At 46.2% G+C, this 24,591-nt stretch overlaps 1 protein-coding gene and 1 long non-coding RNA gene across 2 annotated transcripts; both read left to right on the forward strand.

The window, feature by feature from the left end:
• The first annotated feature begins 138 nt into the window (after positions 1-138).
• LOC144139542 (sodium/potassium-transporting ATPase subunit beta-2-like) lies at positions 139-14,093 on the forward strand. The gene is made up of 3 exons (XM_077671852.1): positions 139-533; positions 1,630-1,913; positions 12,350-14,093. Exons 1-3 carry the CDS (start codon positions 492-494, stop codon positions 12,948-12,950), a joined length of 927 nt encoding a protein of 308 aa, XP_077527978.1. The 5' UTR covers positions 139-491; the 3' UTR covers positions 12,951-14,093.
• Positions 6,173-9,292, forward strand: LOC144139541 (uncharacterized). Its single transcript, XR_013316255.1, has 4 exons — positions 6,173-7,319; positions 7,502-7,638; positions 7,726-7,848; positions 8,337-9,292. It is a non-coding gene; the product is annotated as an uncharacterized LOC144139541 (long non-coding RNA).
• Positions 14,094-24,591: the final 10,498 nt, after the last annotated feature.

Below are 24,591 nucleotides of genomic sequence, written 5' to 3' on the forward strand. Positions count from 1 at the left end.
GATGATAGGTGTAACATTAAGGGACAAGAATAGAGCGGAGTAGGTCAGCGAACAAACGCGTGTTAAGGACATATTACTAGAATAATCAGAAGAAATGGTCGTGGGCAGGACACGTAATGCGCAGGGAACCATTACCTAGAGAAGGCAAGTGTGGCTGGGGGCGGCAGGAAGGTAGATGGGCAGATGAGATCACGAAATTTGCGGGGATAAATTCGTAACAGTTAGGACAGGACCGCGATAATTAGAGATGTATGGGAGAGGTCGTTGCCCTGCAGTCGACGTAGATAGGCTGATGAATGATGATGATGATAATGAGCCGCTGAGACTGCTCTAACATTGCGCACGAGAGCTTCGCTGGTCATCCTTCTTCACATTGTGGAAAGGAACTGCATTTTTTTCTGCTTTCGTAGGTCTTCCGAAGCTCGAGTGAGACCTGTGCCCGCAGAGGAGCTCCCGTCCGGCACTCTGGGAAGCTCTGCAGTGGTGCGGCCATGAGCTTACCCGAGCCTACATCACAGGATTCTGCAGAAAGGGTTTGCGCCTCTCTTTTTGAGCGTGCGCGCAAACGGAAGCGCAGGCCAGTAGCTTGAGTGTTTTTCAGAACTGGAATAAATTATTTTCTAGATATTACAAAAAATTAATGAAGAAGGCGCGCCCACGTTGGGGGCCAAACACATGAACTTCGGTTTGCATAACTTGTCTTATGCGTAACCGGTGCGGCTACATGGCCAGAAGTTGTCCGCTTTCATTCCTAGCGCTTCAAGAAATGGCTACGTTTAATCAACAAAGAAACTTCGCCTATGTGTGCCTTAGCATTTTAGACAGCTGGATTTGCTATCTGTAATACTTCAACAAGCCCTTGCTTCTTTTTTACAAATAGATTTTATATTTTAACACATAGCTTGGGTTGTTAAAGAAGTTTGAAATACCCCTAACTTCAGCTTTATACCAACAGACCAAATTATAAAAAGAGCTTTACATTTTTTCAAAGACAGCGAGCATCTCTTTGCTTGGAGCATCCCTACAACTGAATGCTCCATAAATTTGCACACCTCATTCCTAGACCTCACTTTAGGCCTGCACTGAACCCACTTATGAATCAAAGCCAAAGCCTCACGCTACACCACGGATAAACAGGCGTCACGCAAAGCTGGAAGGGGTGATAAAGTCTCTCACATGGGTAACAGAGCGGGCGTTCGCACGGGCTGTACGCAACTTCGACTTGAGCGGGGGAGTTTGGTGCCAGCTCCTTTATTTCACCCTGCGCAGCCGATTCCCGTTCGAAGCCTGAAGGGACGGCTACATAGGCTTATGTGACCTCTCTGGCAGTTATACCTTCGGCACCATGCATACCTTCATCAGACTACCTATACGTGACAACTGCATCCAACAAGTTGAGTGCCAACACCAGAAAAAGAAAGGGTTTTCTTCATAGTTCGTATCGTTCCGAAACATGTGGGTGGTAGCAGTGCCAGCAACTGAAAACAATCCAAGGACATGTGTATTTATATATGATTTTCCCTAACGGTCCTTTAGCATCGACCATGCGGGTAGAATGCGCTTAGTTCCTCGTTCACTGCTGGGAAATGATGTCTGGGCGTTGTGGTCGGCGTTGTTTTGCTTCAACAGGTCGAGCTGCAAACGGTTTCGGTGCCTGGAGCGCCATCCACAGTGACACCACGCGCTCCTGCGAAGTCCAGATGTTGCTGTTTCAAGCTCCCTGTCAGGTGGCTTGTCTTTGGACTGGTTTTCGTCACCCTGCTGGTGGTCGTGGTCGTGGGCTCCCAGCTCTCCACAGGAAGGGCGACCAGCCGGACCATCAGCACCTCTACCGGAAAAACGACCATGGGGACTGACAAGCCCTCAGCCCTAACCTTCTTTCCGCGGTCCAAGCCAGGTCAAGATCTCATCTGGTGAGGACCAGTTATTATTTGTCGCGTTTCTGAAAAATTGAGCGCGTAAGCCTTCCTTCACTGCAGTTGTTACAGAAGCACGATAGCCTCCTGCTACCCCTGCCACGTAACTTCCTTTCCTCACTCCTCCTCGCAGCCTTCACACTCTTCCACCTCCCCTGAACTTGTAGTGGAGGTTTGTTGAATGCAGTCGAATTACCCTGATTTAGCGCTGCTCGCGCGACATCAGTTGGGAAAGCGCGTGTCTTTTTCCGCATCGTTTGATTTAAAAGCAGGGCTGGAAAACCGCTGGACTTTCGTCCAGCGGTTTCATGGAGGATGCGCAAATGACCTTTTGACCGGAGACACACCCCCGGCGACACACCCATCGAAGCGCATCGCGGGATTCGCCAGGCCCGCTGTTGGCGCCTGCGGCCGCCGAGAGTGGTCGCCACCGTCGCTGCTGCCGTGATTCGTCGACTCGTCTCGTCTCGCGCCAGGCGAAGAGGAATGGTGCGTTCGCCATGAATTAACGTCGCGTTAGCCCGGCCTCCTTCTGTGAGCGTTGAAGGGAACCGAACGGCTTTAAGACATGGTTGGCAATACAGCTAAATCAAGCGAAACCAAGACTCAACCAGGCTAAGCCAAGCTTTGCATATCCGAGGTCAGCGGATCTAAGGCACAGCCATTTTTGTTCTGGTTAGAATATAATACGAGACGACATCTTCGTTTTCACTTTTCCTTTTATCTCCCTTCTCTGCGATACAGTTCTAACGCATGGTTTTTCCTTTCGCCTTAGAAGAATCGATCGAGAATGCATTTTAATTACAGAAACTCTGGAGCTCTTGCTTATGTACACGTGCTCTGCCTTAGATATACCTGAGGCTTCGTTTGTGCTTTATAATGTGGGCACGTATCAGCCATTGTTTGGAACGGTCCCGCGTATATGTACTTCGTATTCAAACATGGGTTCTCTACGTCCGTGTAGTTGAAATGAGTGAAAGACATGCAGCAAACAAACAAACCAACAATCGAACACACCACAATTTTCCCGTTTATGGGGAATAAGTATCTCCCTTAATAGTAGCACGTGGCGTATATTGTTGTTTCTGGCCGCCTGAAGGGTTTTCTCGCTTGTCGTAGATGCACTCTTAATCTGGTTCCATGTAAGTTCCAGTTAAACGGGGCGATCCACATATTTTTATCTGGATCTAAACGAAGAATAACTGGAACGAGAGATATAAGTGGATCTTATCTGGAACTGTGCATTTGTTTTCTTTAGGTTTGTGGTTATTATGTGGAACCGAATAAATGAGGGGATGCGCTGTCGGCCGTTCCAGTTACTGTTCCACTTATGTCCCAGTAAAAATTTTGGACAGTGCTTTTGTATATTTTTTGCTCGTGTCTTGTTCCACATAACTTGTGCGCTGCAGTGAAGTATGCACTGAATCGTGCATTAACTGGAACAATGAACCACATATATGTCTGACGCGCTTTGGCGCACAAGCGCACGCACAAGCACTTGCACGCACACGCCCACAGACATAGATACAGACACGGACGCACACCCGCGCACCCACACATAAACACACACACGCACGCACCACATAAAATTTAATAAACTTCATCGATATCTATGGAACTGTCTTAGAGCAGTTTACTTATATAAGACGGCTAAGACGTATTTTTAGTGACGTTATTTGGCAGAAAAAAGTATGTCCACTGCTATAACAACACCGTACAAAGCATGAAAGGTGCTAGAAAAGGGTATCTTAGCGAAAATAGAAATTCCACGAACCCCTCTCAGGTTGTCTGCGGCGCTGAAACCGCTTTAGTGAATATCGTCTTTTGCTAATTGCAGACGCGCAGTACGTCTGAAATCACCAATGACTTGAATTTGAGAAGGACCAGATGTCCTCAGGTTCTCCTTCTGCGTTTGGGACAGAGCCGCGGTAGTGCTGAAGAATTCATTGGGCTTTTGTGGATACCTCATAAAGAAATATATACAGTTGTTGAGACTATTGCATGTTCTGCATTTGGTTCACAAAGCGTCGCAGAAACATTGTTTTTTGCTCAATGCTCAGCCATCAGCTCGCTGTGTTGTAGTACGTGCACATATTTAAGTGCTTTACAGGAACGTATAAATGGCTACAATCTGCTGTAAAATAGGTACTTAGTCCACGTTATTTATGCCATGATGCGGTATATACATAGTGTTAACCGACTGTGCCGCATTTCACACTGCACGCAGCATGTCACGCATGCAGTTATATATGCTTGGATGTTCGTTAGCATTTTTCGTCTCGTGCATGCTATTAAGGGTGACTCACCTGATCCAATTCATATGGGACTCACTAATTCATGACGCAAATTCATGAGACTTACTAGTTCAAAAGCACCATGTACCGATACAAGAAGTTTTACAAATTCACAGAAATGACACTAACGACCCGGTTTGCTTCTTCTAGAAATACAGTAGACCCTCGTTAAGACGAACTTGGTTAAAACGAACACTGATTAAGAACCACAACATTTTTCTCTTGTAACGACCACAATGCAATACACCTCCGCTTAAGACAAATTTCGGATAATACGAATACATATTTATGGTCCCATCGGGTTCGTCTGCTGTATATCATTTCTTTGCAGAGATAAAAAAAAGCAAGAAACGCATTTTGGTTTATCCAGTCTTCACTGGAAGGCGCTAGCGGTCTACCATGCGAGAGTTTTATTTCTTTGTTTCAGTAGAGAAGCGACATATATCTAAAATAAGCAAACTAGGCCGTTGTGGATATCGGTATGTATTTGTAAAACTATTCATATTGGTGCACGATGGTTTTTAAGTCCGTTGGTCATGACGTAGTAAGTCCGATAGGAATGCTCACAGGTGAGCCCCTTTTAATTTCCACAAGCAAAAACAAAAGCCTCTTTGCAGGGAGCGGTTGACTGGGTGAACGGAACTAAACTTGGACAACTAAATATACCATGTGATACCTGCATTATTTTGTATGTGTTAATGCTGAACTGACATTGTAATTCCTAATTATGCTGTGCAGTAACGGCAAAAATGCGCAGAGTTTACTTGCTGTTGTTGTGCCTTCTCATAGTAACTGAAGTTCATTGAATGATCCGCCTTCTCCAGCTGCTTCACCACTTGCTTTTTTCCTGTAGTATTGGTGTTCAGGAGGGAAAAGGGCTGGGAAACGGGCCGATGTATTATTACTCGCTAATTAGCTGTAAGTAGCTTTATATAACGTGGGTATCTAAGAGCGTCGCAGTATATGTTATTGACTACGGAAAGGCTTGTTGTCAAGAAAAGCAGTAAATGAAGCCACGCCCTTTAGCCAGTATTAACGCGCTAACGCGGCTATTATCTGAGCTTTGTTTCAGCCTCAGCGGGCGTAAACGTCCGCTTAGACGCATATGGCCGTTTTCCGAATCAAATAAAAGCCATCACGTGTGCAGAGTTTGTATGAACTCTTATGGGGGCGCATCGCCAAAGTAGAGTGAACTAGTATTCTAGTTCACTCTAGCCAAAGCCTCCGCGAGAACGAAAGTTTGCCGAAGCCATGAGGAAAAGACCGCCACTCCAGTAGCGCATTCCATGCGCATGCGTCAGCAGCAGCACGGCAGAGCTGTCTTTGCGTTGATTCACGGTACAGTGGGGCTGCAACGGGTACGACGACGTCGGATAAAAATCGGGACTGCGTCAACACTTTAAACGACAGCAGCGCTCCCATCTTCCAGGATTCCCTCCGCTAATTTTACGGTCTTCCGCATGCAGCGCAACCAGTGGCATTCCCAAGCGGGTTTCTCAATTGCTCGCGCGATGCGCCTGATATTTACTAAAGAAATTCTCGGTCACGCTGGCGAGAACCGTTAGCGCCGTTAGCAGTTTGATGGTTTGATTGGGTTGATTGCGGCGTGCAACTGCGAATTTTTTAATATCCCCGGGCTGTATTTCCTGTTCTACGAAGTGGAGTTTTGCCAGGAGGGGCAAAAAGGTCAGTGCTGCTTATTTATGTGCTAGTAATGGTTGTTGTTCAGTGACATCCTTGTTAACTGCGTCCAATAAACATACCGCCTCTCTGCCCGTTCGTGTGTCGTCCATGCTTGTGGTCGCGGCGTGTAACATTTTGTGTTGGAGAAACGTTTGCAGCCGTAATTTACCAAAACTTCCGTGTTCGTGGGTCAGAGTCGGCTGGACATTTCTGACTGCGTACGTTAGCCATTGCTATAAGGAAGTTGCTGGTTTGCGCGTTTCATGATTGGATTTTCCCTTACTGTGTGGCTTTGCGTTGTATATTGACGGTTGCTGTGTATCTCTGCGGTAGCGAATCTTCTCGGGTTAGTCGCTCGCGATAATCGCGCGTGCACACGTGTACAACTTCCAAGCGAGTTTGTCGGAGCGTCCGTCCTTAGATTTATTGGTATTTTTAAAACTTGCGTGGTAATTGCGGCGTTGTGTTAGTCTGCTGAGTAGAATGCATTTAGTGTGCTTACCAGACCGAGAGTCTTCGACCTTGCCCGTTGCGCGCAAGGTAGACGCTATTTCGAGTTGTGTTGATGTGTTTTCAAGGCGTCATCTTACGTTTATCTGTTCCATGATTCCATGTTTCATGTTTATGTTCCATGTTTCTTCCAATTCCTTTGACCAATTGAGATGATCTATTTTAAATAACATTGCCTGAAGTGTAGAGAAATGGAAGGGACAGTTGCTGTCTTAGCAGTACCGCAGTAACAAACGTTTCTTTTGTAGAGGGAAAGAAATGTGGAAACACGCAGCGGGTATATAGAAAGTGTGCTGCCGTTTCTATGCTGTTAATGTCAGTGGTTACTTGAGACTTCAGGATAATTATCCAATATGCATAATTAGTGGTTGCTACTTCACGAATCGCGTTAGAAATAAGCCACTCTTGCATTTTTATGCCGTCAATGTCGGTGGTAACCCGAGAGTCGAAATAATTTCCGACAACGCTCAGGTGATAAGTTCTTGCATCACTATGTGCACCCAACATTAACCCATTTCTGTGCTTCCTTGAACTTAGAAAATATACTGCGAAAGCAGATTGCTACATTATGTATTCGATCTGTATAACCTGTCCAGATGGCTGACTGATGGCTGACTGACTGTCCAGATGGCTGACTGTGAAGACATTTGTCTCTACACTGGTAGTTTGCGACAATTGTTTTCCTTTGTCTGAAGAACAGAAATTAAAACGAATTATTTCCATTCCTTACATATACCTCTGAAATCATGGCTGTGGCATTCACTGTGGCTGAAGACATCTTCGGCACGCCGAGGCGTCGTCGTGACAAGTGTGGCAGATTATGAATGCATTGTGGAAGTCATAAAGCCACGAAAGAGTGCCTCTTGAGTGTTGCGTATTATACAGACGTTCACCACTCCGCATGGAGCAATGACAGGTGAGCCCCAAAATGTTTAAATATTTTTATATTTAAAATTGTTTCGCCTGAAAACGTTACCAGGGCTCGTGCTGCAAAATAGCACAACTAATCAGGCATTGTACGAGATCTTGTAGTACTCCCTTCTTAGAGGGAAGCGTAAATTTATGCTTCGATATTTTTATACTGTTTTTATTTTCTAGGAAATAGGCCGGACCGGGACTTAAAACAATGGAACAAGGAATGCATACTGCCATTTTCCTGGTTATTGAAGGCGTGTGTTCACAAAAAGGAACCACATGAAAGCCGTTGTACGGGATGAAATCATTGCATTCTAAAAGTAAGTACGCACTCCCAGTTCTGGAACTTTGATGGTCCCTTTTTAGGTAGTTGCAATATACGTAATGGCTTCGGAACACCATTTCAGAGACAACTTGACCTGTAGGTGAAAACGACAGTAAGAGCTTTTGGAAACGCGTTGGCAAAACTTTCCTGGAAATGCACTCCGAGGAGGCCCTGCCAGGAACGTCTGCATCTTAATTTTAGTTGGGTAAGTTGGCATTTTATATTTGTGGGACTCAATTTATGGTAGTGTTTATTAAAGCTGGCATTTTATTTTTGCGGGACTGAATTTGTGGTAGTTTTCTTTGTAGCAAAATCTTACTATTAATAATAAATCGTGAACTCCAATATTGGGAAATACCTTCACATTCAGCCTGTTTCGGATGCTGCAACATGTGGACAAAAAGCTATTATTTTGCATTCAATTTTTGCAAACATTTCGCTTTCACATTGAGAGTTGCTGCTGTGATAATACGGCCCCACGACCACGCCCAGTGCGGTTGCTTTCCAGAATTAGAGAACGGCCATTGACAGTCTGTGCTAATATTTTTTGTACATTGTTAGCAGCATTGCCAGAAAAGAAACCAAGAAATCGCTGATATTTCAATCGATTACTGTGCTATAAAAGGGGTATCCTAAGCAACTCACTCATTTAAAGCCATCGTCTAACAAAATTTTCTTCTTCCTTCCTTAAAGGTACATGACGTGGTCCAGTTATTCTCGAGGTCCAGTTATTTTGAGAGAAGAAAATGGCAGCGTAAATATTGTCTGCAAGAAACACGTCATGGATTTTCCGCCTGCGTTGTCACATCAAGATGTGGTCATTCTCCTCCTCGCCGTATATTTCATATTAATCTCCTGACACTTATGCGACTTTGGAGAGTTCTTGGGACTTTTGCAGAGAGTGCTTGGCCATTTAACGGTGGCCTGGTGTCATTTAAGTTGAAAGCTCTGTTGAAAGACTTGATGTGGTCACTCTACTTGGGGTTTTAAATTATTGTTAGACGTTGAAGCCTATTCGGAAACATATGTTGTGGTTCAAATGATTGGTAGATGCAAGCGGCATGTCAATTGCAAAAGTGAAGTCGTGCTTTCCTTTGCAATTTTTCATTGGCACAAAGCGCAGGCTGCCTTTTCAGCTACTCTGTTACTCTGTTAATGTAGTTAATGGCACTGCACTGTAACGTTTTTATTATTCAAGTGCAGCTCGAATTTTTTTCCATGGCAGTGCTGCTGTTGATGGATGCAAACGTGAGAGTAATTATTTACACAGACGGTTTGGGGCTTTATTAATCAATTTTTGTACTGTATCTTAGCCGACACCTAAGCCCTAGAACAATGCGAAATATACATATTTGGCTTGAAAAAGTTGTTTACTTTGGACTAAGATGCATTTCTTGCTTGTTAGAGGCAGTGCTTTGGTCACAAGCATGCTGTCGTCATGATAGTAGGGTTTGTATAGCACGCAAATGTGAATTTTACCTGAGATAAATGTTCCTGCTGGAAAAATGCTTCCACGTTCGCTTGGTAAAATTGGTTCCCTGTATGTTTCAACGCTACCTGGCTTGGTCAATGGGATGTCTGAATTGTTCTTGAGGGAATTAATAACGTCTTTAGAGTTAGGCTGCTTGTTAAATTTTAAAATGCGTAACATGCTCCGAGCTATCTGGTTTGAAAAAGTTTGTAAGATTCACACTAAGTGCTATGAGTTTTTTTTTTAAAGTATTTTAAATAGCCACATATTGTCGGGGAAGCAACGCGGCTTCAGTGAAAGGCTTTTTCAGGGCGCGTATATAGTCCGTTTTGGCTACAGTTAGCGTGATATTGATATATGGTGTGTTTTAGTTGTGATAGTGCCACATGCTTCCGGTACGTTTTTCTGTGCAAATGTTATATTGTTAGTATTGGCTCCGGCGTCCTTTTCCGACATTCTTGCAGGTCTTGTGATAATCCAACCGTGTATGTCTTGTATTTTTGGCTTTTCCCTACAATTTAATAGCAAACTTCATATTTTAGAACCGGGATGCGTAAACATGGTATGGCAAGCGCTGTGGGTACTTCCGCATTTGCGGTACCTGATTTCATGTGATAAAACAGCATATTTTATGCTCACTGTTGTGTAATGCTTTTTGAGTTAGTGCGAGGGTAGATGTACAAGTATGTTTGTGACGTGGTTGCGCTTACAGCCATCTTTATTACCCATGTTTTTTTAGCAAAAAAGAATTGTAAATATTAGCGAAAATAGGAAAATGCCACTTAGATCGTTTTGGCCACTTGATATCGTTTTGTTATTTGATCCTGTACGCTGGTCATTTTCTGCCGAAGTGGAAACAGATATGTCTCCGTATCTCAAATGTACGCAATAATACCAGCGAATAAAATTTGCTTAGTGCTTTGAAAAGCATTGTATCAGTGCTAATAGTTGGTTTGGTATGTATTTTAATGCGAGTCTTGTTTCTTTTACATGCAGCCAAAACCCAGAACAGGATGCGGCGGATGAAGCCAAAGTCTCTGTGTGCCGCTCCTGGTATCTCAGACCAGCTTTTATATAAAACTGTGCTCCGATAGGCAACTATTGGGAACTGTCAGGGACCACACTGCTGCGGCGGTTTCTGTTTTCCAATTGTTGGTATCACTGTGGGCCATATATCAAGGCTTCGTTAGAATGGTGCTTGCGGTTTCTTTCTGATACCAATGCATCCGCCAGCCTGGCAAATGACCTCAGTTTATACCAACAGGAAAGCAGATATATTGGAAAAGTGGAGTCCCATAGACAGCTTCTCAACGTCTATCGGAACACCGTTTTATATAAACAGCTGGTCTGAAGGTACCTGGAACGGCGCGCCGGATAAATCCATAATCATTTTACGTGGATCAGTGTTCCAGTAACTTACACTACCCGGTTATTTGGAACAGTGATCCGTATACTTTTATTTGGAACGCCGATCCAGATAATTTAGCTGCAAAAATATGTGGTGCACTGTTCCACTTACATTTTCAGGGTATATGGAACACGGTTCCAAATATATAAGTGGAACTTTTTTGCAAAAAAGTTCCAGTTACTAAGTGGATCTTATGTGGATCCAGATTAAGAGTGTGTTTTACGTAGAATAAGGAGGCTGTAGCGAAGCACTCCATCCACATCGCTCTCGTGCAACATAACCACTGAATGGAAATCACTGCCCCAGCGCGAACTCGCTGGTAATTTAAAAAACTTAGCGCCCTCAAAAATTTGTTCAACATCGGGTGATCAGGTCATGTTGCCATCTAATAAAATTCGTAGAAGTTTATATACTTTTGCATATGAAAGGATGCGGCCGCCTAAAATCAATGGAAGCGATCCATAGTGTTCCGTGTAAAGGCCATGGCCCCGGCTTTATCTGGTGAAAGTTGAAAGCCGCGGGCTCCGAGGTATCTAGAGATGTTGGAGGGCTTTCTGCAAGTGCTCCTGTTTATTTTGTCGTAAACGGGGAGCCCACCAGACAGAGATCATCTGCGTACAGCGTGATCTTCACTCCACGCAGCAGGGTTCTCGATGAAAATGAGGTCCAGGATGAACAGTAACGGGCTTAGTACGGCACTTTGCACGTGGCGCACCCATTTTGTACGGCGCAATGAGAAGATGGGCCGTCTGGAGCATACAAGAAAAGATGTCGCCCATCAAGGTAGTCTGCCATCCATGTATATAACCTTCCCCCGAAGCCATGATCTTCAAGAGCGACAAGAATAGCTGTTTGGAGGACTGAATTGAAAGCGCGCTTTACCTCCAGGAGGATTGCGGATAATGTGCAGCCAGGACTGAGTGGTTCTTCGAGTGAGGACACTAGATTAATGATGTTGTCTATCACCGATCGGTTCTGACGGAAGCCATTTATTTCATGGGGATGAACCATCCTGCTCTCTTAACCATGTCATTCTGGAATCTATCATCTTTTCTATGGCTTTCGTATGCAGCTGAGCAAGACAATAAGCCAAAAGGACGCGTAACTGGTTGCTGGTTTCCTTAATAGCGATATAGAGTAAGTGAAAAAACAAAAGTTGCAGGATTGGTATAGGTGAACCGCTCTGAAGAATTAATGTCAAATAATGAGGAATACGTTATGAATGCCAATAAAACAAATGGGTACTTCAGAGGCTACACTATGGGTAGAAACGGGGAGCTTCTTACTAAGCAGTCTGAAACAAAATTTGGGTCAGTTCAAAAGTGTTTCGAAAAGAGGAGAACAGGCAGAAGACATTGGAATATGAAACGAGCGTCATAGATTGCAAAGGAATTTGTTATACATCATGAGAAACACTCACTTCATGTTAAGCGAAAGAATAAAATTGGAATAGTCATGGAATGCGGAATATGACAGTAGGGCGACCTCCAGAGTAATATAACGGCTACCAAAGGGTGGAGCTACAAGAGAGAAGAGAAAACATGTTTCTCAGATCACACTGGAAAATTAGGCGTTGTGTCACTGACCCAGGTCTTCAGAGTTCGGAATCCCTTAGCACAGCAAGTCGCTTGCAACGCAAAACTTTTGGTGATCAGGAATTAGCCAGCGTTTTGTTCCAGGCTTACAGAAAGTTCATTTTGTTAGCGAGGGTTCATGGAGCTGTAGAGTAAGGGGAGAACAGAATTCTTCAATCCAAGAAATTGAGGAGCGCACAATGATTGCCCCCATATTTTTTGTCTTCTTATCTTTGCACACCCTCAATTGCAGGTTCAGCGCCGATGGCCCCCGGGACGAGATTCCTGGATGGATCAATCTCTACGCTCAGCTAAGGCAGCTGGTTGCGGGCTACCACTATGGCCCATTCGGAGACAAGAAAAACATGACTGTGTGCTCCACCCGACAAAACAAGTATGGAAAGGCGTGCTTTTTCGATGTAAATACTATCGCGCCCCAGTGCACGGCTGCTCAGAACTTCGGCTACAAGAGACAAAGTCCGTGCGTCTTCATCCAGTTCGCCCACGTGACGGGTTGGAACCCTGAGCCAATATTGCCGCGAGAGGTCTCCCGCACGCTACCGGCGGCGTTGCGGCCAATGGTGGCACCTGGACTTCTGCTCCTTCACTGCGACGGAGACACGCCAGCGGACCGCGAATACATCGGTCCAGTGGCCTACTCGCCTTACCAGGGTTTCCGAACCGAGTTCTTTCCTTACTCCGGGCACCCGGAATACATGCCGCCGATGGTGGCCGTCCAGTTCCTTAGACCTGAGAGAGGCGTCGTCATTGGCGTCCGCTGCCGCCTTTGGGTGCGGAACCCGCCCCCTGGCAACGCTTCTGCAGAAATTTCGTTCTTCTTGCTTGTCGACTGAAAAGAGTGACAATATGGACGGCACCTGTGGGTGAGGCGCTTCTGGAGCACGCCTTTGGTATCTTGAGACTTAGAACATAAGGCTTAGAAATGCCACAAAAGCCTAAAAGAGAAGACTTAACCTGTTTGTAAACATGAAATCTGTTTGGAAAGCGCACTGAGCGACAAAAATACCTTGGATTTCATTAAACTAGTATGATGAGACCCGGAGAGTCTGCAGGAAACTGATCCGTGCCAATCCGGCACGGTACGTGGTCTGGTGGCGGCGGTGGTACCTATGGCCGCGTAACCCAGCAAGAAAACGAGACACCGAAGGCAGAAAAAAACCGGAGGAGCAGCGTCTGGCGAAAGTGTGACGGGGAGCGCGGCACGCGCTGTTATGGCGTCATCTCTACACTGCCTCCCCCTCACACCAGAGAGTGGACCCCTGTACACCAGAACAACGCAGGTAACAAGGCCGCTCATGAACTTGAATCAACACCCGAGCCCTCCCCCAAAAGCACATGTCCTTTTAGCGGCCCGTTGCCTACTCTGGATGTCAACGATGGCGCCCTAACGAGGAGAGCTCGTCGTAAAATTCGGCAACGGACACCGAAGGAAAGCAGCCCACGATCTGACAAACCCTTTCATTTGGACGTTGCGTGGGGCCTGAAAGTCTTAGTTTGTAACGCACGGACTGGCTATGCGACCACGTCAAACATTAAAGATAAGTGGGAATGAATCCTACTATTTGGCAACAAAAGACCGATTGCACTATATCCACACCGCCAACTTTATGCCCGAGCACCGTATGCCCGGAATCCGATCCAACGTTAAACACCTCATTTGGGAACGTGACAAGCTGGACTAGGAAATGATGAGACAGAAGCCATACTATGTTCGCACATACGAAGACTGGAGTAAGCCACTGCAAAATGAAAAGGAAACGTACATGTCCCTCTGATCTTGAGGAAACGGTGCCAATGTCTGCAGCTGACTTGAAATCGCCCGTGTGCGGGGCGGACATGAAGACACCATCAAGAGACTCGTTAGCTTTCTTGGAAAGTTTCAGATCACCTGAACTAAGTCGTCCGTTGGCGGTGCGGAAGTGGGAAGTGATTCTATACCGCCAGCGAAGTTTTCTTTTTCTTCATCCTGCTCCTGTTCTCCAACAAGAGGCGCTGGACCTCTTGTATCAGAATAAATTCATTCATTCATTCATTCATTCATTCATTCAAGACGAACAGTAGTATTTTGGCTGAAGGGTCCTGGTTTTTGTCACGAAAATGCGTGTTGTCAAAAAAAGGTGGCGCAGTTTGCCCTAGTGGTGCAAGACGGGAGAAACAGCAGAGCTGGCGGCGCCTCTTCCTTCGTCGGAGAACCAGCTGTTGCACCTCGCATGGATTTCTGAACTTGCCGCTGAACTATTGCCGCTGAACTTTTGCACCTCAATCGTTGCCGCTGTTGCCGCTGAACTGTTGCCGCTTAACTGTTGCACCTGACATGGATTTCCGAACTCCATGACAGTCAGGCCTGGATCATTTTGCCCGCTGGCTTTGACATCTTTCTCAAAATGGAAGCACGCGATATAACAAGCGGCGACCCGATTCGCGTAGTCGGCGTCTCTCCGGGCGCACGGGAATTGAGGAGGAAAACAGCACGCGAGGCAGGGCAGAGTGTTCTCGAAGGTCGAGCTGGATGCCGCAATGCGCTCCTCATGAGGGGCACGCTGACGTGCGCTCCGTATTTTTACTTGGTATGTTTTTCAAGCTTCTCACGTGGAGCAAGCGTACGCGCATGCCTGGCCAACGCCGGGCGCTTCTGACCAGGCGCAAGTAGACGTGCGCTCGGTATTTATTTCTTCTAATTTTTTCTCGGAACGTTCGATGGCGGAACAAAAAGATTAAACAGCTGTGCTGTTAAAGTTAAAAGGCTGTTGTCGATGGTTATAATAAGCTTCTGGGTCATCAAGTACGAAGAGGGAGAATCGAACAGTGTTGGAGGTAGGAAGAAGGCATCACGAGTACGTAACGGGACTGTGTTTGATCTAGGATGGACGGTACTCACATTGAAGCAAATATTTGTCTCTGCTACCGTCTTTTCACGAGCGCTGCTGCTTCTTCTATGGTTTTTATCAAACTCCCCACTGGATTTCCTACAACACCAGATGTCACTGCGGTGTCGGTGCGGTGCGGACAAAAACGCTCATCCGGGAGCCGGTACAGGACGAACTGTGCGCAGGCTGGGGCAGGGAGCCAGAAACCATGCGACATATTGTAACGGAGTGCGAAAGTATCCGTCCAGTCCTCAGTGATGGAGCCATCCAGCTTCCGGAACCCCTTGGCTTTAAGGTTAACGGAAAAGTGGATTGGACAGCAGTAGAGGTTAGTAAAAGAAGGTCACAATGTTGGTGGGAAAAGAGCCGAGAACAATCTGGGAAGACATGCGATCAAAGAAGACTGACTAGCACAAAATTTTCATAAAGGTATTTTCTTTCACAGCAAAGCTGTGTATGGCTAGGAAACAGCAGATCGTCTCCGGCAACAGAGCGACGTAGACAAGAATCGTAAGCGAGCGTAGCGGCGCCCACAGAAACCGCCCGGGATCGTAAAACTATGCGTCACTCCTTCAGTGCATGGAAAAACACAAAGAAAAATGAAAACAAAGTCCTAGGGCCGTCACATTTTACGGCGGCTTATATTCCCCTTGAATAATGTGCAGCAAATCATATTTTAGAGGTGAAGACGACTTTAAAGGGGCGATGAAGACAAATACGAGTTTTGTTTAGTCGAAAGATTTCGCGTTCTATAGTGCCCCAGCGCTTGTCGGGAAACGAAAGATGCTTTATTCACTGCGAAATTAATCAATTTAAGCTAAAATTTTAATTGTCGCCCCAAAACGTGTGTTTGAACGACGTTTGCAATGACATCATAAGAACAGGTCTTTCAGATAAACTTCGTGTGGAGCGGACACTTGCTTATTGTTAGTCATCCTAGATGGCGCCACCACACATGCGGCAAACCGTTTTCTGCCTTTGGTTTGTTTGTGGCCGTATTTAAACCTGGCGGGTTTTTGTTCACGGAGAAAATAATTGTTTGGTGAAACATGGTGCTCGCTCGACAAATATGGTCATGTAAGACACCGTCTCTTGTGTCAATCGGGCAGTGTCGCATGAGACAACCCCAAAGCCCCGCAGTGTTGTGCATCTAAACGAATCTTAGTGCACGCAGTACCAACATCAGTGCGCATCGGTACTTCTATGGTTACGTGTGCTTTCATGACTTCCACTGTTTTTCCCACCATTCTTACTGATATAGAAGAATGTGCCCTAAATTTAATCGGAAAATAGCTCGTTCGGAAAACTTACAAGTTCTGCATAATTTGCGTTTGCGTCTTCCGGCCTCCGCGAATCGCAGAGCTGGCTAGTATGACATCATAGGTTCTGCTGCGGGAAACAAGCCAGTGGGTCGCATGACCATTCCATTTTATCCTAATTATACCGCTTATTTCAGCGGAGTTTACGTTAAAAGTGGTGTAAGCATGATTCTACAGAGGCAATCTTTTGAATGAACGCAACTTGCATTTCGTCTTCATGGCCCCTTTAAGAGGATCGTCGTAATCTTAGTTTTTATAAGGCGGCTTTCCCACATTGAGTGTTACGCAGTGAAGCAAGCCCATCTTCGGAGGGAGTATCATTACGGAATGCGGCTCTTGTTTTATTGAAACTTTCCCGAAACAAGTTGTGTGACAGCTAGCCGCGAAAACGACTGTAACATCACCCGGCAGCTGCCAATACATAGGCTTCTATGAAAGGGAAACGGACAGCACCATGTTTGTCCACTGGATAAGACAACATTTCATTCAGGTAATGAAGGAGGAACTACGCTGAATCGCAAATTACAAACAATCGTGTTTTACTTCGTGTACGCCTTCGTATACGGCCAGGTAAAAGGACATTGTCGCTCACGTTGATGCTCGCCACCACAGCTTTGCTAGTTATCCTTCTTCACAGAGCGGAAGGGCACTGAATTTATTATTTTATTTTTTATTACGTATTTATTTTTGTATTTTTTTTTGCGAGGTGATTGTACAGTGGCGTTACGACTAAGGCCGCTCTGAAACGCCACCCCGTTACAAAGGGGAAGCCGCTAAGCATCATCATCTGAAGTGCGGTAGATTGGAAACAGTTCTTTCCATCAAACTATTTCGCTGTTTTCAGTGGTGACTGCTCAAGAATATTTGATAAAATACACTTCGTTGTTTATTTTCTTTCATATATTTAGCGCATGCACTCTTTTTGTGCCAAATGTAAGCGGGAAGACACTTGGTCCATGTAGTTTAGTTAAAACCACTGGTTAAAAATAAATTTAAATTATTCAACATCGAAGTAATGTGTAAATTGGTATATGAAGGAAAGTTAGTTGCGAGTTGAGTGCGTCGTGCTCGTTTTTAGTGAAAGACACGAGGAAATTGGAAGATAATATTTTAAATGCGTGTCTTTGCGTTCCACAGCTTCGTGCGAAGGTTGGGTGTACAAATGGCTCGCCAGTGCCACTGTATAACGCCATTGGCCAGCCTACGCGTTCTAATATTACTCGCTTGTTGTGCCTAACGATGTTGCCTTGTCACCCGACATCGCCTTCCGTGGCTTCCTTGTTGATTTGGCGGGGGTTACAAGCTTTGTCCATGTCGCGCATGAGTAACGCAGTGGGTTTGTGCGGCACTCGCGCAAGCACATTGGTTGCTTGCTTTGCGTGCCAATGTTTTGTTTCTCTTCACAATATTGTTGCGTCTTAGTAGACGGAGGTGCAGCCAGCAGGATGGAGATGTACCTATTTATTAAGCGTAGCGCTACACCGAAGAGTACAGGCAGCACGGCGAGGCTCAGCGAAGATGGCTGAATCGTTCTGGCCCGCGAGCGGTGGACCCACACACTTGCGTCGTCGTCTTCAAGCAGCTGGCTGGCAAGGAGAGGGAACGTAACACTCGCTGGGGATTGAACACTGTACTACGATCACGCATACCGCAAGCAGGGGATCACTGCTTGATAAATATCCACGTGACAATATTATTACTCCGCTCGGTTCTCTCAAAAGCGCGCTGCTTGCTCGGCTACTTGCCTGCTTTGCATAGCGGCGGGCCAGTAGCCTAATAGCCCTACGGCTTTGCGCAACTCCTCGGCAAGAAGCTTTGATCGCTGGCGGGATTATTATCCTTGCGTGTCTTGGTGCGGCGCTTCTGAAAGCGAATAAAAAGCTGATTTACGCATGGGTCTTAAGTAATACGCGACGTTGGTATTTTTATTATGATTTTTTGATGCTTTGAAAACACGGCGCTCTCAATTGCCACAGGAAGTCGGCAATGAAGAGAAATGTGTGAAGGAAAACACTTACTTCAGCAGATTTCTCTCCTTTTCCGCCGTGTTGTGGCGATGAATGAGGCGACTGCTTCTTTTTGCATTTTGAGATACCTTTCTGTATTTTTCTGTCCACATGTCAGACAGCCTTACGCCGAATCACGGCCAGAGTGCATTGACAAATCCTTGCCCCCGCGCACTTCTCTCCCCACTGCCCTCTGCGTCGTACCTGCATCTAGCCTTGTGAAGTCAGTCTGCATCCTACTCTGTTGAAGTCAAGTCAACCTGCGGAAACGTAAGTTGTAGTGTTATGGATTTTCAGGTTTGTGAAACCGACTTTGCAAGGACTGATGCCACGTACTAAGTTAGTGATATCCGAATTAAGACCGTCGCTTCTTGTTTATCTTTTCGGATTTTATTTTTACCTCTGCCTGACTGATGTACTGTACGAAGTGGGCACAACGCGGCCGTGGGACCATGTTCCTCTGCTTAGTGTGTTTTGCCCGGAGACCACGCATGTAAAGGGTTCACCGAAGATAGCTTTGTCACTGCATCAGCGAGGTCTGTCGCGATTGTGTCTTTGAAGACGATGTTTTCAGTTTTTTTCTTATTTATTTATTTATTTTCGATCATGCTAGCTTCATATGAGACCAAAAAAGGAGGGCAACAGTTCGTAAATATATATAGCTCAATTTACATTATTAGAGGCGGCATATATCTCACCTCTTGTAAAAGACAAAGTAAAGCTAATTAAACACAAACAGTGAGCAGTTACATTTTTACAGGCAGCATATAAAACAGTACTGCCTATTAACCGTTAAATACACCATATTGCCATAGGGAATAAATGTTATAGGAAAAATATTCATAGGGCTTATATATCGCCATAGGGAACTTCAACACGCACGCGTCCCGGCTGGGTGTGAGAGGGGAGGCCGCGAGGTATAGTAGAGGGGTGATTGCCCGAGAAAGTGCACTTTGCGTATAAAATGGAAACACCGGCGTTGTGCCTGGGATGCTTCCACAACACAACTAGGCAGGTACAGATCAAGTGGTCACGCGTCTAATGGCCTAGCTTAGTCGTCTGGGACGTGCCGTCGAGGGGCGACCATTCTGGGGGGGCTCACGCCTCCACAGCTGACAGCTGGTGATGGCAGCTGACGGGAACTGGTGACACCATTTTTCTTAGTTTCCAACACCCTAACTTGTAGCTTTGCTCTCTTTTGCGAAAAAGGGTGTTGAAATAATGAACACCATTCTTAAAGGGTATTGGAAATGGCGGGGAATATTTGTTTGCTATATAAAATCGTATAACCCATTGAACATAATCACTACCTTACGATAAAAACGTTTTTGCAAATCCGCATGCTGATTTGTATATGCTCATCTTAAAATGCATAATTCCACTATTAGCGCTAAAATATCTCGTTTTTGCGACAAGCTCATTGACTCAATCGGAGGGCTTTACTTTGCTGGCTATAAAAGCAAGAAAACCAGATGTGTTTCGAAGTAAGTATGCACTCGTTGTACCCATGCATCCCATTGGTGTTCTTGCTCAATTAATTTGTCGTCCAAGTGTGACTTGTGCTTGTTAAATGTGTCCGCATGTCGTGCTGTGCTCTCGCCCTATCCACACTGTCACGCGTAGCTCCGCTGCCCACACCCTTATCTTAGGGCGTTAAGCAATCTTACACCCTTTTTAGGGTGTTCACACGAACACCATTTTTTCATCCTAACACCATTTTTAGCCACAACACCCTTTCAAGGTGTTCGCCATGGGACATGATTCTTACACCCTTTGCGTCCAAAAAAGGCGTAGAAAGTTTAGTGTGTAAATAATAGCGGCTGATTGGCGTGGCCGGTCTTAGTTCAGATACTTCCGTGGACTTGTGCGGAGACTGGTTATGCTAGTTTACCGCCTCAAGAACACTCCCTAAGGAACTGCATGCATAAACCGCGTATCTGCTCACTTCTTTGCAAATCTCGTCGAAAGATGCTACTATTATGCCGCCCCTGGCATGTAAATGCATCTCTTCTTTCTCCCGCCCCTCTCTCATGCTGTTCTACGACATTTCGATCCTCGCAAGATAAACATGGAGGAGGTTTGCTTATGCCAATTCAAATTTCCCGCGTTCCACTGCTCGCGCGATCTACTGAAACTTTGAAGAGCGGAGCTGTTTTAGCTCCGTCATGTGGGGCGCGTAGCGCATAAAGCGTTAAAAAGACCAAGAAAATCCTGAGCGGTCGTGAGCGCCTTCATCGCGGCGACCACCTAGCGTCCCCGGCACGGGCTGGGGTTGTAGAAAATAAATAAATAAATATATAAATAAATAAACAACAAATAAATGAATAAATAAATAAACAACAAATAAATAAATAAAGTCGCGAAAACCCCCAGGAGCGAGAAAGTGCCGAGCCCACGTGAGCACGTGGCTCACTGCGACCGCCAAGCGTCCACGGCTCGCGCAGTGTTGATGTGTCCTTCAGTGTTCAACGTAGAAAGAAATCCTGCAGCTTAGCTACTGTTCAAGCTGTGCGCGACTTAGTGCACGCTTCCCCAATTTTTAGGGCGCAGCCCTTTGGCGCCCGTTTTTAGGCTGAGGGGCGTCCCCGTCGGTGTCATCGAACGAACGATGGCAAGTCTGAAGAGCGAAAGAAAGCAGGGGAGAAGACTGTCGAGAAATTGTGGGGGGGAGGGCGGTTCGCCGTGGCAGCGCGAGACGCTTCTCTGAAAGTGAGCGAAAACGTGATGGCACAAAAAATTACGCCCACCTCCCCTCGCGGGAACCCTGGTGTGATGCGACGCTGAGGGGGGGTTCAAGCGCAAGCGGAGAGCAACCGTCCACCGAAAGGCCGCCGGAGAGCGGCACACCGGTTATATGCGCAGCGTGCCCGAAGGAGAGGAGACCGCAGAGAGAGAGAGAGTACTGCACATGCACAGCACCGCGCGCAGCGCCGCCCACCGGCGGAATGAGAGCGCGCTGGGCCGCACACCCGCAGATTTGAGAGAGTGTGTTCGCTCTCACCTGGGCACGCCCCTGCGCCAGTGCGTCTGCCGCGGCTATGACGCAACAAAATCCAACACAATCCACTTTAATCCAATCCAATCCAAATCCAATCCAGTCCAATCCCAGTCAAGCCAAGCCAAGCCAAGCCAAGCCAATCAAATCCAATCCAATGCCCCTCGCGAGAGAGTGGAAAGGCTGCGGACAACAACGGACGCACGCAGGAAGGACAGGGCCGCCGACAAGAGATGCTCTGATCGTCGCATCTAAAACATCCGCGCGACGAAGATGTGCGCTCGCTTCCTAAGACGAGTTCGCGGTCCCTTCCAGAGACGTAGTTCGCGCCGCCGACGCAGGGGCTCACCATAGCTGCCGTCGAGAGAACCCACGAGTGAGTGCTGCCTGAGCGCACTGCAGCCATCATGAGTGAGGGCTGAATTACGAGTGAGACAACCTGTCGTGCGCTTCGTCAGCCGCTGCAGCTAAACGAGCTGCTAGAGCGGAGGCTCCGCACCGCCATCGCCATAACCCCGAGTGACTGCTGAACAATGAGCGAGGCAACCGGCGCATGTTCTTCGTCAGCCACTGCAAATACTATTTTTTGTAACCATACAAATATCCCCGTGTGAAATTATTTGCCGCATCATATTTTGCACCGCCAAAATAGCTAGACAGCTGCGCCCAAATATCGCATCAAGGAGTATCGTAATCGCCCGACAATTTTTTTCTTACTCCTGAACTTCTAACGCTGCCACGAGGGTCCAGGCTCGCGCCAGCTCTGAGTATTTTGGGGCAAAAATATTGTTTTTAACGCTAATTTTTATGCTTTCGCAAATATCAAGCGCACTTTCACTTTCAAGTAAAAGAACACTGCCCAGTAGCCCTTATGTATTGAAGTTTTGCCTGAACTATGACCAGTGTTCTCGTTTTGCTCAACAATGCTCACAATGCTCACTGGAAACAAGTATGATACCAGATTTCGGGTCTCGGAAAGGTTTAGGTTGTACAGATTTTGTGTACAAAATTTATTTAGCTTTTGGCCGGACGACTGAATCGAGTGAGAGACAGACAGACAGGCAGACAGACAGACAGACAGACAGACAGACAGACAGACACAAAAACCAGAAAAAATTTGGTTTCAGTAGCCGCAGCAAGGCTATCGTCTTTAAAACGGACAAGTGGCGGGCGCAACGCAGTTGAAGGTGCCATCACCGCGAAGAGATGAAGAGACACAGTTGAAGAGACGTCACGTCGAACACCGCTTGACCGCGGTCCCCAAAACAGCTGGGTTGTTGACCTCTTCTCAAACCAACAAGAAGTCGTCATTTGCAACCGGTGCCACTTTACCAGACGGCACGTGCAGTCTTTCGGCGGGGTCAAAAGACTCGCTTCAAGCCGGCGCGTACTCGGCCGTCTCGAAAGTTATCTCCTGGTAGATTAAAAATCGCGACTGAGTCGGCGGATGTCTAGGGACGTTTCCTCGGGTGGCTTCACTTTGGCGAGAGCGACACGGGGAGGAAACGGGGGGCAAACTCTGCCAAGTGCGACACAAATACGGAGAAAGAAGCACTGCGCTGATAGCGTTTCTCAGAACGTGAAAGAAGCAACATGAGAGCGGCTTCTGTTGAGATGTTTGTGTCGGCGACAGCTCCTAGAAACCTGTGATATTAAAACTCGGCTCGGCCACCACAACAAACAAAGAAGGAAACACTAGGCTACTCTTGAAAACAGCTTGTAACCATTATACCAGCAGGATTCGCCCGCGAGAAAGTGTAGGGGATGATCAAATCGTACGAAATGAATAAAATTGGCCCAGCCGTCGAATGCATGTACTTGATGCAGTGTTATAATTTTGTATTACAATATTACACAGTTATTACATTATTATTAGGCAGCCACCTAATGCAGTCAAGGAAATCATTCGTGAAGAATAGGGAAGGAGAATGACCAAACAAGGGCTAAAGAAAGGAAGAACGTAAGAAAGCACATAGATGCACAATAAAATAAATCATGTTCAGTTTTTATAGGACGCTCCACAATTAAAAACCGTGGGCAGTGCAAATGCGCGAGAAAATCTGTGACTGGTGACTAGGAGGTACAGACAAAAAGTGAGGCGGAAGAGAAATATAATCGGTCAGTTAAAAGGAACATAATATTTATACTCTGGTATATATTATGTTCATTGAAAGGTCACTTGCTTCACGCTCCACAATTAAAAACCGTGGGCAGTGCAAATGCGCGAAAAAATCTGTGTCTGGTGACTGGGAGGTACAGACAAAAAGTGAGGCGGAAGAGAAATATAATCGGTCAGTTAAAAGGAACACAAACACTCTGGTAAATATTATGTTCATTAAAAGGTCACTTGCGTTTCTGCCATTCAATGAACTGCAGGTGACCGCGGGCAATACATCTATTATGTTCTTCCCATTACGACAAACAAGTTTTTGTATAAAAATGCTTCTGAGGGTTTAAGAATTGTCTACTACTGCATAACGCTATTTCTGGCCCTATGCGGCCAGAAAATAGCTCTACTGAAAGCACTGAAGCCGTCTGAAATCAGCCTCACTACTTGCCAAATATTGAATAGTGGCAGACATGCTACCAGCGGCAGCACATTGAGTCCATGGAATCTTCGCTTAATTGTAATACTAAATTTGTCACCACGGCATTGCGTCTGCGTTTTGTGTGCTTTCATTTTGTTTGGATTTCCGAAAACTTAATTATCTATCCTGCACCTACCAATTACACACATTTGCGCTATTATAACGACTGCATGTGTTAACCTTACAAAATAGAAACTTCTTTTGCAAATTTATTGGTTTGGGGGTTTTACGGGCCGCAACTGCACAGGTTATAAGGCGCGCCCTGGAGAAGGGCCCCTGGATTTATTTCGAACTCCGGGGGCTCTTAACGTGCGCTGGAATATTGAACACACAGGAGTTTTCGCTTTTCGCCTGCATTAGAACCGGGACCGCCGCGGCTAGGAAGCGATCCCGCGTCGTTGGGCTCAGCAGCACAACGGCTTAGCCACTGAGCCACCGCGGAGGTTTCTGTTGGAAATACAAGGCGTCTTACTCCTCGCCATGGTATGCTTACACGTATCAAAACGTAATAGCATGCTTTCTTTACACCCAGAAAGCCAGAAGGCGAGGTTCGTAATCGCTCGTTTACCAATCATCACAAAATAGTACTGTTTTAAGCCTGCATGACGCAGTCCCATCTTTTGACAACATTAAGCGGTAACCGCATGGAGCGTTTTCCTCGCGTCTGGCGGCCGTGGACGTTTTCGCCGAAACGGACGT

Source organism: Haemaphysalis longicornis, unplaced genomic scaffold (genome assembly GCF_048455015.1).
Source record: "Haemaphysalis longicornis isolate Haplotype H1 unplaced genomic scaffold, Haemaphysalis longicornis Haplotype H1 scaffold_5, whole genome shotgun sequence".
In the NCBI taxonomy this organism is placed as follows: Eukaryota; Metazoa; Arthropoda; class Arachnida; order Ixodida; family Ixodidae; genus Haemaphysalis; species Haemaphysalis longicornis.

What these genes read in the sequence shown, in the direction of transcription:
- LOC144139542 (XM_077671852.1), top strand. Translation starts at nt 492, where the DNA reads ATGAGCTTACCCGAGCCTACATCACAGGATTCTGCAGAAAGG. An exon ending in CACAGGATTCTGCAGAAAGG is followed by an intron (nt 534 to 1,629) that starts GTTTGCGCCTCT and finishes TTGCTTCAACAG; the next exon opens with GTCGAGCTGCAAACGGTTTC. An exon ending in CCAGGTCAAGATCTCATCTG is followed by an intron (nt 1,914 to 12,349) that starts GTGAGGACCAGT and finishes CCTCAATTGCAG; the next exon opens with GTTCAGCGCCGATGGCCCCC.